Source organism: Notechis scutatus, chromosome 1 (genome assembly GCF_049901735.1).
Source record: "Notechis scutatus isolate UNSWTSFEM ecotype Mainland chromosome 1, rNotScu1.2, whole genome shotgun sequence".
In the NCBI taxonomy this organism is placed as follows: Eukaryota; Metazoa; Chordata; class Lepidosauria; order Squamata; family Elapidae; genus Notechis; species Notechis scutatus.
Window position 1 is genome coordinate 209,082,972 of NC_142009.1, and position 13,536 is coordinate 209,096,507.

The window sequence follows — 13,536 nt, forward strand, 5'->3', positions numbered from 1 at the left end:
TGTCCCATTCCAGGCCAAGAGTTCCTAAATTGGGGGTGATTGGGGCATATCCTGAGGATAATGGAGCAATTTGTGTTTGCTTGTTTGTGAGCTGAGGATTCATTTTGGACTTCCAGTGCCAAAACAAATGTATAAAACAAGAGAGTCTGATTTTGAGAAGTTGGGGAGTAATGACATTATTTGAGACTGTCGAAAAAGGGAGTAATCAGATAAAACAATTTAAGACCTACTATCTTAGATCCTGCCAGGATATTGATATTAAGATCCTCCCACCGTTGGGTGCTTAGGAACTTCAAACTCTGTGCCATGAGATCATGGGATCTTGGAAGTTGCAGGAGTTCATGACCATAGATGTTTCCATGGGCCTCTCCAGGGAGGACAAAGAGCAAAACACACAACACAATGCTGCAACATAAACTCTGCTCTTTTTGTACTTGTATCAAGGCACACACAAGAACTGGAGAGGGGGGGCAGAATTTGCACTTGAAATGCTTGTGTACGCATTGCCATTTTAATGAAATCTTTCTTTTACTGTGGAAGCATCTGGGCTTAGCCAAGTAATTTGGAGTTCATTTAATGGATATGTGCTTTGTTTAATCTTTGCTTCTGATCAAAGCCAATATGTGAGCAGGATAAAGAGGATATCAGACTGGCTGCATGGCCAGGAACAGATCCTTCCTTGTGGCTTTCACAGCTTGAAACTTTCACAGAGTGGGTGGGCCTGTTAGATAAATTATAGTGGGCACTTGGATATTTTGCCAGTGCTCTAGTGGGCATCTTTGTTGAGTACATGTTGGACTCTGGTATCAAGAAATGATGCAGGTGTTTGATCGGATAGCTCACAAGCAGCTCGTTCCTGCTGGCAAACTTTGGAACTACCTCAGAGATATAAAACTGTCAAGCCCAGTATTGACATATGTGTAGCCATTTTAATTAGGCTTAATATATATATTTTTTTTCTTACTTTCTCTTTGGCAGTCATGGGGGAAGGGTTTCGGGCTTGCCACATTCCTAAGTGGGGAGGAGTGGAGACAGAGTTGTTTAGGCTAGGTGATCATTCTTTCCATGGGAACCTGAGCTGTCCATGCCTAGGCACTGGAGGTGGAGATTTATAACATCAAGCAACGTTGAATTACTTCTATTGGACAATGTTACTTTGGTGTGGGGGGGTTGTTTCTAACTTCTAATATGTGGGGTAATTCTGGGTTGTGTCAGATCCGGAATGACCATGGACTTTGCCAATTTGATGCTTTCCTAAATAAAATAAATTGTCTTGGAAGATGGACTTTGTGCTTTTCTTTTTAAAATGGATTTCATCACTTGGAAACTTGACAAAAACATTAGGTGAGCCATTAGGAGGACTGGTAGAACAAGTGAAAAGTAGATCTAACAAGCACCGGTAAAAGTTCACGTTCAAGCTTTTAGAGTGATGATAAGAGTGGCAAGTTGACAATGTTGCTGTTATTATGTTAATCGGTTGTCATCTATTCAGGGTGACTCATTGATAACCAGGAACTAATGGGTTGAAGCCCTGACACTTAATGAACAGAATCTGGAGAGATAGTCAGGACAGCAACTTTCATTGTAAAACGGGATTATTTTCAGCCTGTGGAGTCTGACACCCAGGGTCAATGTGCTGTGTTAGCATTTTTCTTGCACTTGTAATGGGCAGAAGGAATAAACTTGAGGAACATGGCAATGATACCGAGACATGGGCAGATAAAAAGAAATCTTAGTCTGGGGCAGAAATGTAGTATGAATAAAGGACTCAGACAGAATCCCCATGGTTCTCAGGATGATAAAGGAAGGGATGGGTAAAGCACATTCAGACTTGCAAGATTCTGTTACTGTAACATTATAATAAAATTAACATTACATTCATGACTTTGATTTCCTAGTCTGGTCTGTCCTGAAAGGCTCTCAGCATCCCTCAGCTATATCCCACATCTCTCTTGCCAAATCAATTGTGTAACCATAATTGAGGCCAAGATTTATCATGAGAAATATATGAGTTATTAATCACAATAAGCCACATTCAGAGTGTTTTAATTACAATAAATACTTAATGTAATCCTTCATTGCTGTCATTGTTTTGTTCATAGGTGACCGGAGGAGGCAGATGACTTTTAGCTAGTCTGAAATGATCTTGTAAAATACCATTCGCATCTAGCAAAGTGTTAGGTACCATGAGAAAATAGCTAATAAAGAGTAACAAAATTTATTTATGAACTCTTACCTCTTGATTGCAAACCGGGCCCACATGCTTCATTGATTCCTAATACACCTTGTCTTACTGAATCAGGCACCAATAAGCATTGACCCCATTTGTGGATCTTCCAACTGAAATGGAAACAGAAGAACAGTTATGATGCATCAGATTTAGTTTGTTTTGTTGGTTCTGATCTTCCCCCCACAGAATTTAATTAGGGGCTGCACCAATAACAACTTAGCTTACTCAGTTAGGGATATTGCTGGCCCTAATGTGTCACCTGATATGTCATGCTTTATTATTATACCAATGGCTGGTGCCATGATGCTTGAGAGTAACAGGACCTATGTCAGTCTGCTACTTGTTTCAGCGATTCTTCCTAATTATTTAGAATAGAATTACTAAATAAACTCATCCACTTTAAATAAAATATTTTTTTAAAAATGCCAAAGTCTACTTCTTTGAGGACCTGATAATATCTGGATTCAGGAGACATGATGTTGGAGCACATATAATGGAGTTAGGTTAGGTTACAAACTAATTTTTATGTTAATGTTTATATCAAAAATAATTCATTCTAGACAAAAGTTCAACAATACCCATAGTTGGATCTTTAACACTTCAATACTTTAACATTTTTAATAGTGTTTCTTAAAATTTAAAGTTAAGTGTTAAATATCAAAATAAACCAATGCAAGTAGTAATATTTATGTACAAAATTGGACTCAAATACAATAATACAAACGAACCCTGGAGACTTGTATAGTATGTGAGTGGACCTTATTTCAAGGTGTGTTTTTGGGCATTTTGGTTTCCAAAATAGAATCTTCATGTTGTTACTGAAACTGTTTAATCTACTCATTAGTTTCATTTCCATAAGTAAATGATAACAGAATAAGTACTTCCATATATAAAACATTGCATTTTAATAAATGTATGGTATAAGAAGCTATATAAAGCCTTGACTCATATATTCTCTTTTGTATCCTTCTCAAATGTAAATATAAGGATCATATCCTCCAAAGGTTGAATTATGTAGAGGCTGTCCCATTCACTTATGAAATAAAAACAGTTACAATTGTGAGCTTTTTGCTGCACTCTGAGCTTAGTTTTTTTTTTCTTCCAGACATTTTATTACCCAGCTAGGTAACACCATCAGTACAGTAGCAATGATAATGTCACCTTGCTGATTAATGAAGTGTTACTACACTGATGAGGTTACATTGTTGGTGAATAAAACGTATGGAAGAAAATAACTAAGCTCAAAGAGCACCAAGGACCTCACAATTCAACCTTGTGCTCCAAATAAAGTTCTAAAGTTAGAATGATAGATAGATAGATAGATAGATAGATAGATAGATAGATAGATAGAGATATAGATAGAGATAGAGATAGAGATAGAGATAGAGATAGAGATAGAGATAGAGATAGAGATAGAGATAGAGATAGAGATAGAGAGATATATAGGATTAGATGGGACTCAGGATCTTTCTGCATCTCATTTCAGCCAGGGATCCATGCTGAAAGGGTAATTTGGATTTAATCCAAGATCAGATCAACTCTTCTCTGAAGCCCTGAACCTTGTTGTACATTTATAAATAATAGCACATTATTATATACTTAGGTATATTACTGTATACCATAGTACACTGCTATATACACAGCTATATTATTATACTGTCAATCAAAATAATGCATCGTCCAAAGAGGGCAATCAATAGGGCTGAACACATTTCGAAAACAATTTGGAAGAAAAGCTTTGGCTCTCTTGTGATTTTTAAAGCACAAGCCTAAGAAAAGGATGCCACTGCTTTAAGGAAGCCACTTCATTCAGACCAAGGCCTGAAAGTAAAAGGGTTGCTATGAAAAACGGGGATTAGTTTTTTTTCTAAATCTGTGCAGAAGCAAGTGCCTCACTGGTGATCTGAGGAATGCCATTCTGACGAATCGTATGTTTAGAGATATTTTCTTACTTTACCTGTAGGTGGGACAAAGTGAAACACCTTCACACTCTCTCTCTTCAAATAAAGTGTCCGGGCATTCTGTTCCTCCATTAAGTGCATCTTGAACGATGATCCTGTAGCGGGACTGTTTTTTTGCAGTGGTATTCCCTGAGGTATTTTCAAGCGTATAAAAATGGTTTTCTATCAAGGATAGCCGATTTTGTACATCACTGATATTCACTTCTATTTCTGAAGTATCTCACTTACTTCAGACTTTAGTTATATAGGTAGTCCTCGATTTACGACCACAATTGAGTTCAACCTTTCCATTGCTAAGCAAAACAGTTATTAAGTGAGTTTTGCCCCATTTTACCACCTTTTTTTGCCACAGTCATTAAGTGAACCACTGCAGTTGTTAAGTGAGTAACGTGGTTGTTAAATGAATCTGATTTCCCCAATGACTGCTTGTCAGAAGCTGGCTGGGGAAGTTGCAAAAGGTGATCACATGATCCTGGGGCAGCGCAACTGTCATAAGTACATGCCAGTTGCTAAGCGTCCAAATTTTGATCATGTGACCACGGGGATGCTGCAATAGGTGTGAAAACAATAAGTGTGAAAAACTATCTTAAGTCACTTTTTTCAGTGCTGTTTTAACTTCCAATGGTCACTAAACAAATGGCTGTAGGTCGAGGATTACCTGTTTTGCTTTTAATAAAGGATATTATGTAATTTTTATTTCCTGAAACCTTGACAATTCTTTGCTCCAATGGATCAGGACCAGAAAAATAGCTGATTATGAAAGAGCCCCTCTACAGCCAACCCTGCCCTTCCTAGTCTCATAACCATTCATAAAAATAATGCATCAATGACTATTTTCAGGTTCAGAGTAAGTATTTGCACAGACGTGGCTCAACATGAAATTTTTTGAAAGAAGCATCCAGTGGGTAAAAAATATTACAGCAGAAGAAACAGAAAGAAAGAATGTGTGGGGTCTGGGATCATTATTTTTCTCCTTTTGACTTCTTACAGTATAGAAGTGCCTTGTCTCCATGGAATAGGTATTCAAAGAAAATAAAGAAAGATCCATTTTCTATATTTGGGTCATCTTTAGCTCTGGAGTGGTTTTTTAAAAAAGCACCAGCAATCCACTTATGACAGATTTTCTTGGCTAATGCAATTCACAGAAATTAACTCTGGATATTAAGGTTTAGTTAAACAATACCACTTTGTTCTTCAGTTTTACTCTAGCTCTTTGAATATTTCCTGTAAATTTCACAAAAAAGACCCTATTACATTAAACCGCTCTGCATGTCAGTGGCAAAAGTACTTTGCTTAGAATAACTTTAAATACATTCAGATTTTTTAAATTTCTAAGCAAAGTGAGTATACAAGACAGAAAAGAACTAAAGAACTTTCTGTATTTCATTTTAAATTTCTCTTTTTAATTTTTGTCTTCCAATATCTGTTAATACCTTAAGCACTCAACAGAGCATGATAAGTCTTCAGTAGAAAACAGTCATTTTGCTGACATTTAACTGCAGGGCAAGCTAGACACCAATTGCCCAGTTCAGTTCTTCATATTTTATCTAACAGACTGCTGCCAACATCTGATGTGACTGTCAATGTTGTTTTCTTAAGCTGCCATTATTTTTGCAGATACTCTGTTTTATCACTGGCAAATTAAAACTTGATTGTGATTATGTTTGCAGCTTAGCCACTCAGCGGTTTATGTATTTGTTAAATAATCTTTTCTGTTTAATTTAGATGCATTTGCCATTGAGTGGTTTTCTAAATTTCCAGTTGTGCTATGTTTTTAATTGTGCAGCATAAATTAAAGAACTCACAAAATAGCAAATTAAAATTAAATCCAGTGTATAACATAATTCTTTACCACTTAGTTTGAATTTAGAACCATATTAAATGATAACTATTTCAATGAAATTAAATATGATGTTGGAGAGGCTTTTAATGCTACAACATTTCTTAATAAGCAGAATAAATGTATGTCTGAATTCATTTTCTTTATCTAATAACATATAAAAAACCAACAATTAATTACCATATTATTTGCTTTGTTTTAAATGGACTATGATTTTTTTTCTTAAAATATAGTGCCATCGCCATTCACAAGCAATAGTTCATTTTTTATTCGTAAAAAGTGAGTAAAATGAATGAGAGCAAAGATGAGAATAAACAGAAGCTCAGTCAAACAAAGCAAAAATATTGCAAAAAGCTTTATATCAGCCTAAAAAAAAACCTATATTGTACCAGATATGGAAAAAAAATGCTGAGAAGTCCTTTCTCAGAGAGGGAATATGTTTTATTGTTTGGAGTAAGTAAAGAGAGGTAGTATAATATTGAGTTCAAGATCAAACCTTTTCTAAGTTATGAACTTTGCCATGTGCTATTTCCAAAGATAGTCTTGTTGTTAAATCTTGTCTGAGATACATGTGGGAAGAGAAGAATACTTAGCCACAGCTTGCGCTTATTCTTACAACATTACTCTGACATTCTCTCCGACAACGAATTTTGGGGTACATCTAAATACCAATGAAAACCCTCAGCTTTCTATGTAGAATCTGAATTTATAGATTCAGATAGAGCTAAGTCAACTATCTAAGTCAGAATATATAGTTCATCTTTAGAATCTATTCAATCTTTCATACCAATAGCTATTATGGTTCAGCACAATTAACTCAAACATCCAGCTGAGGGTGATAAGTTACATTTTGTCACATTATTAAGTGGAACACTGGACTTAAAAGCTAAGTATGGTTGGGTTGGGTTTGGTTTGTATCTGAATGAGAACCTCCAGGGATTCCTTTGCTGAGAAGTTAAAAAAAAATACAATAAGGCAATGGGAAACCACTTCCATATTTCTCTTCACCCTAAATAAATAGATATATCCTTCTAATCACCAGGAATCAAGTTCTCTAACTTTAATTATGTTTAGTGAAGGTTTAGTCAAACAGAAGTGACAATTCCTCTCCAAATATTAAGTCAAGATGCATGAACAGAAATATGTGTGCTTTGCCTACTGCAAAGGTAAACTCACAGTAGATTAGAAAGAACTGGGATGAGGAGGGGAATAGTATAAAGTGCAGGTTGGTACTGAATATGTGTCCATGAAGTCACCAGGAATCGAGTTTAACTTGAAGATTGGACTTTACATCAGCTGTAAGTATGTAAGATTGGAGCCAATGGGGAAAACATCAGGCAGTAGAGAAATAATCGTAAAAACAGCTGCTTTTCACAGCAATCAGTTTGTGACAAAACTAGATGTGAATGCAGGTAACTTACAATTTTTCTGAAATAGCAGCATCTGAGCTGCCTGAACAGCTCAAACTGTGGATTGGAGGGAGGGCAAAGAGATCTCTATCCCGGCAGGGTGAAAAGCTCCTCTCTGAAGGCTTTACTTACTGTATATTTGAAAGCCTTTACTAAGAAGGGATTTTTCATTGAAATGCAAGTAGATAACTTGACTATTTGTAGACTCCATGGACAAGTGCTTGTTACCTTTGCCTCTCTCTAATAATACCCTGTGGCTCTTCCAAAGAGAATTCTGTAACCTCCTTGATCCTGTTCATCTACCCTGTTGCCTTCTTTTTCTTCTTCAAGCAATCTTGCCAAGGATAAAAATTTTGTCCTAGTTCAGCATTCACTGATATTACATGGCCCAAAAATGTGAGCTTCTGCTGACCAATAATCACAAAGTGGAAAAGCTATGTTTGTTTAATTTGGTATCCATTAACTGATTTTCTTTCCAGTCCATGATAATAATCATCTCCAGATTCATATCTAATTTTTCTCACTCTTTCTAAATGTTCTGGTTTCATACTCATACACTACCACTGGAAAAACTGTAGCTTTAACTACTCTGAACTACTCATAAATACATATTTATCTTTTACGATGTTTTTAAAGTTAATCATGTTCTATATCACCAGGATTAATTTCTGGTTTAATTTTTTTCCAGCTCATTCTCCATCTTTTGAAGCTAAAAATATAAAACTTTCTATCAACTGTCACTTCTTTACTATCAACCATCAAAGTTCACTGAGCCTTCGGGTTAAGATTACCTCTGCTTTCCAAATTTGGAAAACTAACCTTCATTGTTCACATTCCATTTTTATTTTTAGAATAAGCTCTTCTTCATCTTCTTTATTTTCTTTTAACAAAGCACTGTCATCTCCAGTTTTGATTTCAGCTGTCATCTATTTAAATCCTGCCGGTTTTTGTGATATATTCATTGCATAAATTAAGCAGATACAGTGACAATATATACCCTTGTCTCATCCCCTTCCTTATTCTGCTTCTCCAAATTTAGTTCCAACAGTAGCTTCTTATTCAAGGAAAAGATTCATCAGAGGAATAGTTATGTGCTCTGACACACCTTTTGATTTAATATGTTCTGTGTCAGACATTATCTCCAACAGTATTTTTCAAACTTGGCAATTTTAAAATGTCTTAAAGTTGCCATATTGGAAAAACCACGATCTACACAATCAAAAGCCTTAATGCCACATGAAGCAAAAAATAAACCTTCTTTTGCTCTCTCCACTACCTATCTTATGTCAACAATTGGACTGCATATCTCGCTCCCTTTTTAAATAACTGTGCATTTGGCATCTCTCTCATTTTCGTTAAGATCTTAAGTGAAAGTTTGCTTGCATGAGAGTTGCTGTGATGATTCGGTAATCTGTGTATTCTCTCAAATATACATATTATGGTATAATATCTACTTCAAACCTATTCTATATTTAGTGACTTAGAATTGTTAACACATGAATTGCCTCTTCTGTTGCAGTTTCAAACAGTACAGTTATTTTAATTGCACGTTTACTTTCCTATTGATAGCTGGGCTTTTATATCTCACCTTCTAATGGAATTGCATATAATCCCTTTTTCTAAAAATGTTTTTGTAGAGAACTATACACTTCCACTTCTAAATTGTGTCAGCATAATCTTTTCATCTTTCTTTCACCTCATTCGCTTCTATTGTTTACTACTGAGTATTTCTACCTCATGTAGAATTATTTTCCTATGGATTCTTAAACCATTTATTTTATTGCTATTTTATTCTTTTTTAAAAAATTCTTTTTTACATTCTTGAAGTATCTTTCCTAGTCCTTTCTTGTATGAACTGGAAGCGTGAACTCAATTGTAGGTCCTGGCCCAATTACCAAGTCTCTCCTTATCCTTTCAAGTTTAAAAAAAGCCACTATGATCCCTTCATCTTTGAAACTTTGGGATTTATTTTGTTATAATGGTTTTATGGTGCCCATTATTTCTTTGCATAGCATCTCACATTCTGTACTTTAAATAGATCTGATATAACGACTCAAGATCAAGTTTTGCTGGCATTCCTGCTTTCTTTAAATTTGTAAATTTAACCAAGTGTTTGATAACAAACAATGAATAGTTTGTACCACAATTTAATCTGGAAGTGTCTTGGTATGTCTCCTATTTCTATGAAGCATTTACCTAAATCAAACCTTCCTGTAAAGTAGTTCTGGAAGCTTCAATTTGTCCAACTCTGGGATTCTAATAATCTTTTAGAAGTTCTTTATCTTTGCTTGATGTTGCATTGACAACTCTTACAATTTGCCATAGAATATCCCATTATCTTCTACCATCACATCTGTACTAGGTACATACAGTACACTTCAGTTCTACTGACTTGAATTCAAGTCAATAGAACTGAACCTATCATTTATTAGCTTATTGCCAAGCATATCCTTAGCTATGCCATGTTTTTAATGTTAATTTCATTGCCTTCTTTCATATGGTCTCATGTCCTGAAGAGTATATCATGTATTTAAAAGGGTCATCAGCTACCTGAGATGACTTATTCTAAAACATTCTATATAATATATTTTATTTCATTTCAAAATTTATTTCTAATCCAAAACTTTACTAAGTATTGGTTAGGGTAGGATTGAACAACTGGAGGATTGATTCTGACTCTTCTAGACCAGCTTACCATGTTGACAGATGGTAGGGCAGCGTGTCCATTCACTGAAGGGGGTCACTACACAATCTTTCTTACACGGGAGCAAGCATGAGCGGATGGTTTCTGGCTTAATGGATTCTGGACACCTGGCAATACAATTGTATAACATGTGGTTAGTTAGGTGCCCCTGGATTGAATGCAATTCTGGGTAACTGCACAACAGTCCTCTAAACCCCAACATTACTTTAGCAAAACAGAATCCCTACACTCATCTAAGAACAAGTCACACTTACTGTAGGAAGACTGCACGTATACCTAATTTATTTCAAAACAGGAACTGTACAATTACACACAGAAATATAAATTATAGTAACTGCCGCTATGAAATAAAAAGTACCCACCTACTTGCCATCAATGAGAAAACACTGAATAGCAATAGCACTTAGACTTATATACCGCTTCACAGTGCTTTACAGCCCTCTCTAAGCAGTTTTACAGTCAACCTATTGCCCCCAACAATCTGGGTCCTCATTGAACCCACCTTGGAAGGATGGAAGTCAACCTTGAGCCTAGTGAGATTCGACCTGCCAAACCGCTGGTAATTGACAGTCAGCAGAAATAGCCTGCAGTACTGCATTCTAACCACTGCACCACAGCTCTGAATGCAGTATTGCTATGTGCAGGTAGTTAGACAGAAAAGAGATCTCTTCAGGTTTTTTTTTGTGTGTGTGTGTTTTGTTTTGCAAGGCATATTGAATTATTTTTCTGGCATTCCCTAGTGAAACTGAATTTAGCAGGCTGGATTTTGAGTTTCTTTTATATATATATAAAAGAAATATATATATATTTTATATATATATAACCTCAGAAAATAAATATATATATATATATATATATATATATATATATATATATATATATATATATATATATATATATATATATATATATATATAGGTGTTGCTTGGTTGGGTATTTTCCACGTCATTGTAGTTCTTTTAAAGTTGTAGCAACGTTTCAGCAGAATCTCATCTGCCATCATCAGGCTTCTGTATACAGAAGCCTGATGATGGCAGATGAGATCTGCTGAACACAAAGAACTCAATGACAAGACACCATCATGTAATACCACGAAAACTTAAGAAAACATATATATATATATATATATATATATATATATATATATATATATATATATATATATATATATATACCTCAGAAAACAAATATATATATATATATACACACACACACACACACACACACATATATATATATATATACAATGACGTGGGAAAATACCGAACCAAGCCGAACACCATACATGTAAGTACCTAAAACTTAAGAAAAATATATATATATATATATATATATATATATATATATATATATATATATATATATATATATATATATATATATATATAATTATAATTATAATTATTTGGGTTTTCACAAAACATAATACAAGTAAAATTTCTTTTCTTTTTTTTGAGAATAGCATGGTCCCGGGTTATCACTTCTCCATACAGACACAAATTCAATTTCATATTCATCTTTGTGTTCTATTCCATATCTTATTACCATTTTAACATTTTCTCAATAATTTTCCCTTCCCTTAGTTTTCTCAATCTTACTTTTAATTATCTCATTCCTTTCTAAATTCAATTATATATATCTTTTTCTAAGTTTCAATACCTTTCTAGTCATCATATTTATGCTTTTGTCTGTCCTGTTTCAATTTCACATTTTCTTTTTTCATTAAACAAAATTTTTCCCTGTAGCTACTAATTGGAGTATGACACCTTTGTATCTTTTAATTTTTATCCATTCAGCTCTCATTTAAACTTCAATTTATGCCTTTACAATTATAACATTCAATATAACACATAACTTCCAGTCAAATTCTGCTTGGTACATTCTTAAAACATGCACTAAGTTCTTAAAGAGAAAATATATATAACAATAATAAATAAAATACTTATTTTATTCCAATTCAGCTCTATCATTAATGTTAGTTTTAATCTTTGACATCTTTAACATTTCTTTTCAATAGGATATCATACTCCTAGGAACACTTATAATATTTCCATAATTTTTCATGTTTCTTTCATATTCCTCTTCACTTAAATTTTTATAACACATTTATAATAATTAAAATGTTCCCCTCCTTTCCTAATTTCATTCTCTCATTCTCTTTATTTCATTTATTTATTAAACATTCCACTACATTACAATGAGTATTTTATCTATCATTTTAATCACACTTGTTTCATATTTTCAAAGTTCATTTCTATTTCTAATATAATAATACTATCTTATGTACCCTTGCAGAATCCCCCTTTCAATTAAGTTTTCACCCATTATCTCTGTATCTTGTACGTTTTCCCTGTTCCTCTATGTCCTGTTTCTGTCCTTTATAATTTCTTTTCCTTTCCTTCTTCCCCCTCTCCTTCTCCCTTCCCCTTTTGACCCCTTCTCTAATTCTGATTCTCTCTTCTGTAATCCTCCCTTGTTTCTTCCTAATGTTGTAATTGCTTTTCAAACTATTCTTTTTTTGAGTTGTTTTTTTTCAGATCTTAAATTTTTCACTCTCTTTCCCCACTTTCCTTTCTTTTCCCCACATAAAAATACTTGGTCTTGTTCTACAGGCATTTCTTCTTGTTTCTCATAGTTCAGGATCTCCATTTCTAAAAATTGAAATACAAAGCCAAAAGAACCTCTTCCTTCTTATGCATCTTCTTTCTGTTTTTTTAAGTTCCATTCTCAATTCTTCCAAGAGTGATACCATTTTAAAAACTTTTAAACAACCACCCGATTAATTTTAGTCCTTTAAATCCAATAGCCGAAAATCCAAAAATCACCAAGTAATCCAAATAATCCAAAGCTGTTTCTTCTTGCTTCTTTTTTCCACTTTCTCTTCCTGGGGTTCTCTTATCTTGTTACAAAATTTCAGTTAAAATATATCTTTTAGGAATCTTGTTAAAGTTTCACTATTAATTCCTTTCACTTCCAGGTGGTCTCCTCCATTTTTCCAGATCCTGCCCTTTTGTTTTTTTTCCTTCTTTTAAAATTTTTTGAGAATCTAGAAATCTTTATTATCCCTTTGACATTTTATTTTCAGCTTAAATACCTGTTAATCTCAAAGTGGATTTTTGCTGGTTTCTTGCTTAAATCTCTTAGTTGTCAATATAGGGAAGAAAAGAAAAAAAACCCAAATCCTTTCCCTTCCCTCTCTCATTCGCTTCTTCAAAGTCTTCTTTGGGAACAATGTTGTTCTTCATAATTCAAATTCCAGGGTACCTTGTATTGTTTTTCCAGTTCAACCTGGTCAGCCAAAACTTTCTCTTCTTATCTTTCTCCTGCACATTCTTTTCCAGTCGAATTATTCTTTGAGGTGGCCATTTCTGACCACCGCTGCAACCGCCTTC

At 34.3% G+C, this 13,536-nt stretch overlaps 1 protein-coding gene across 1 annotated transcript in view; it reads right to left on the reverse strand.

Annotated features, from left to right (window-relative positions):
• The window catches only part of THSD7B (thrombospondin type 1 domain containing 7B), a 545,795-nt gene that overhangs the window by 195,130 nt on the left and 337,129 nt on the right, over positions 1–13,536 (reverse strand). Inside the window, exons 10-12 of the mRNA XM_087950095.1 lie at positions 10,136–10,251; positions 4,188–4,320; positions 2,237–2,340 (exon numbers count right to left, since the gene is read on the reverse strand). Coding sequence (XP_087806221.1) covers positions 2,237–2,340; positions 4,188–4,320; positions 10,136–10,251 — 353 coding nt within the window. The remainder of the gene's footprint in view (positions 1–2,236; positions 2,341–4,187; positions 4,321–10,135; positions 10,252–13,536) is intronic.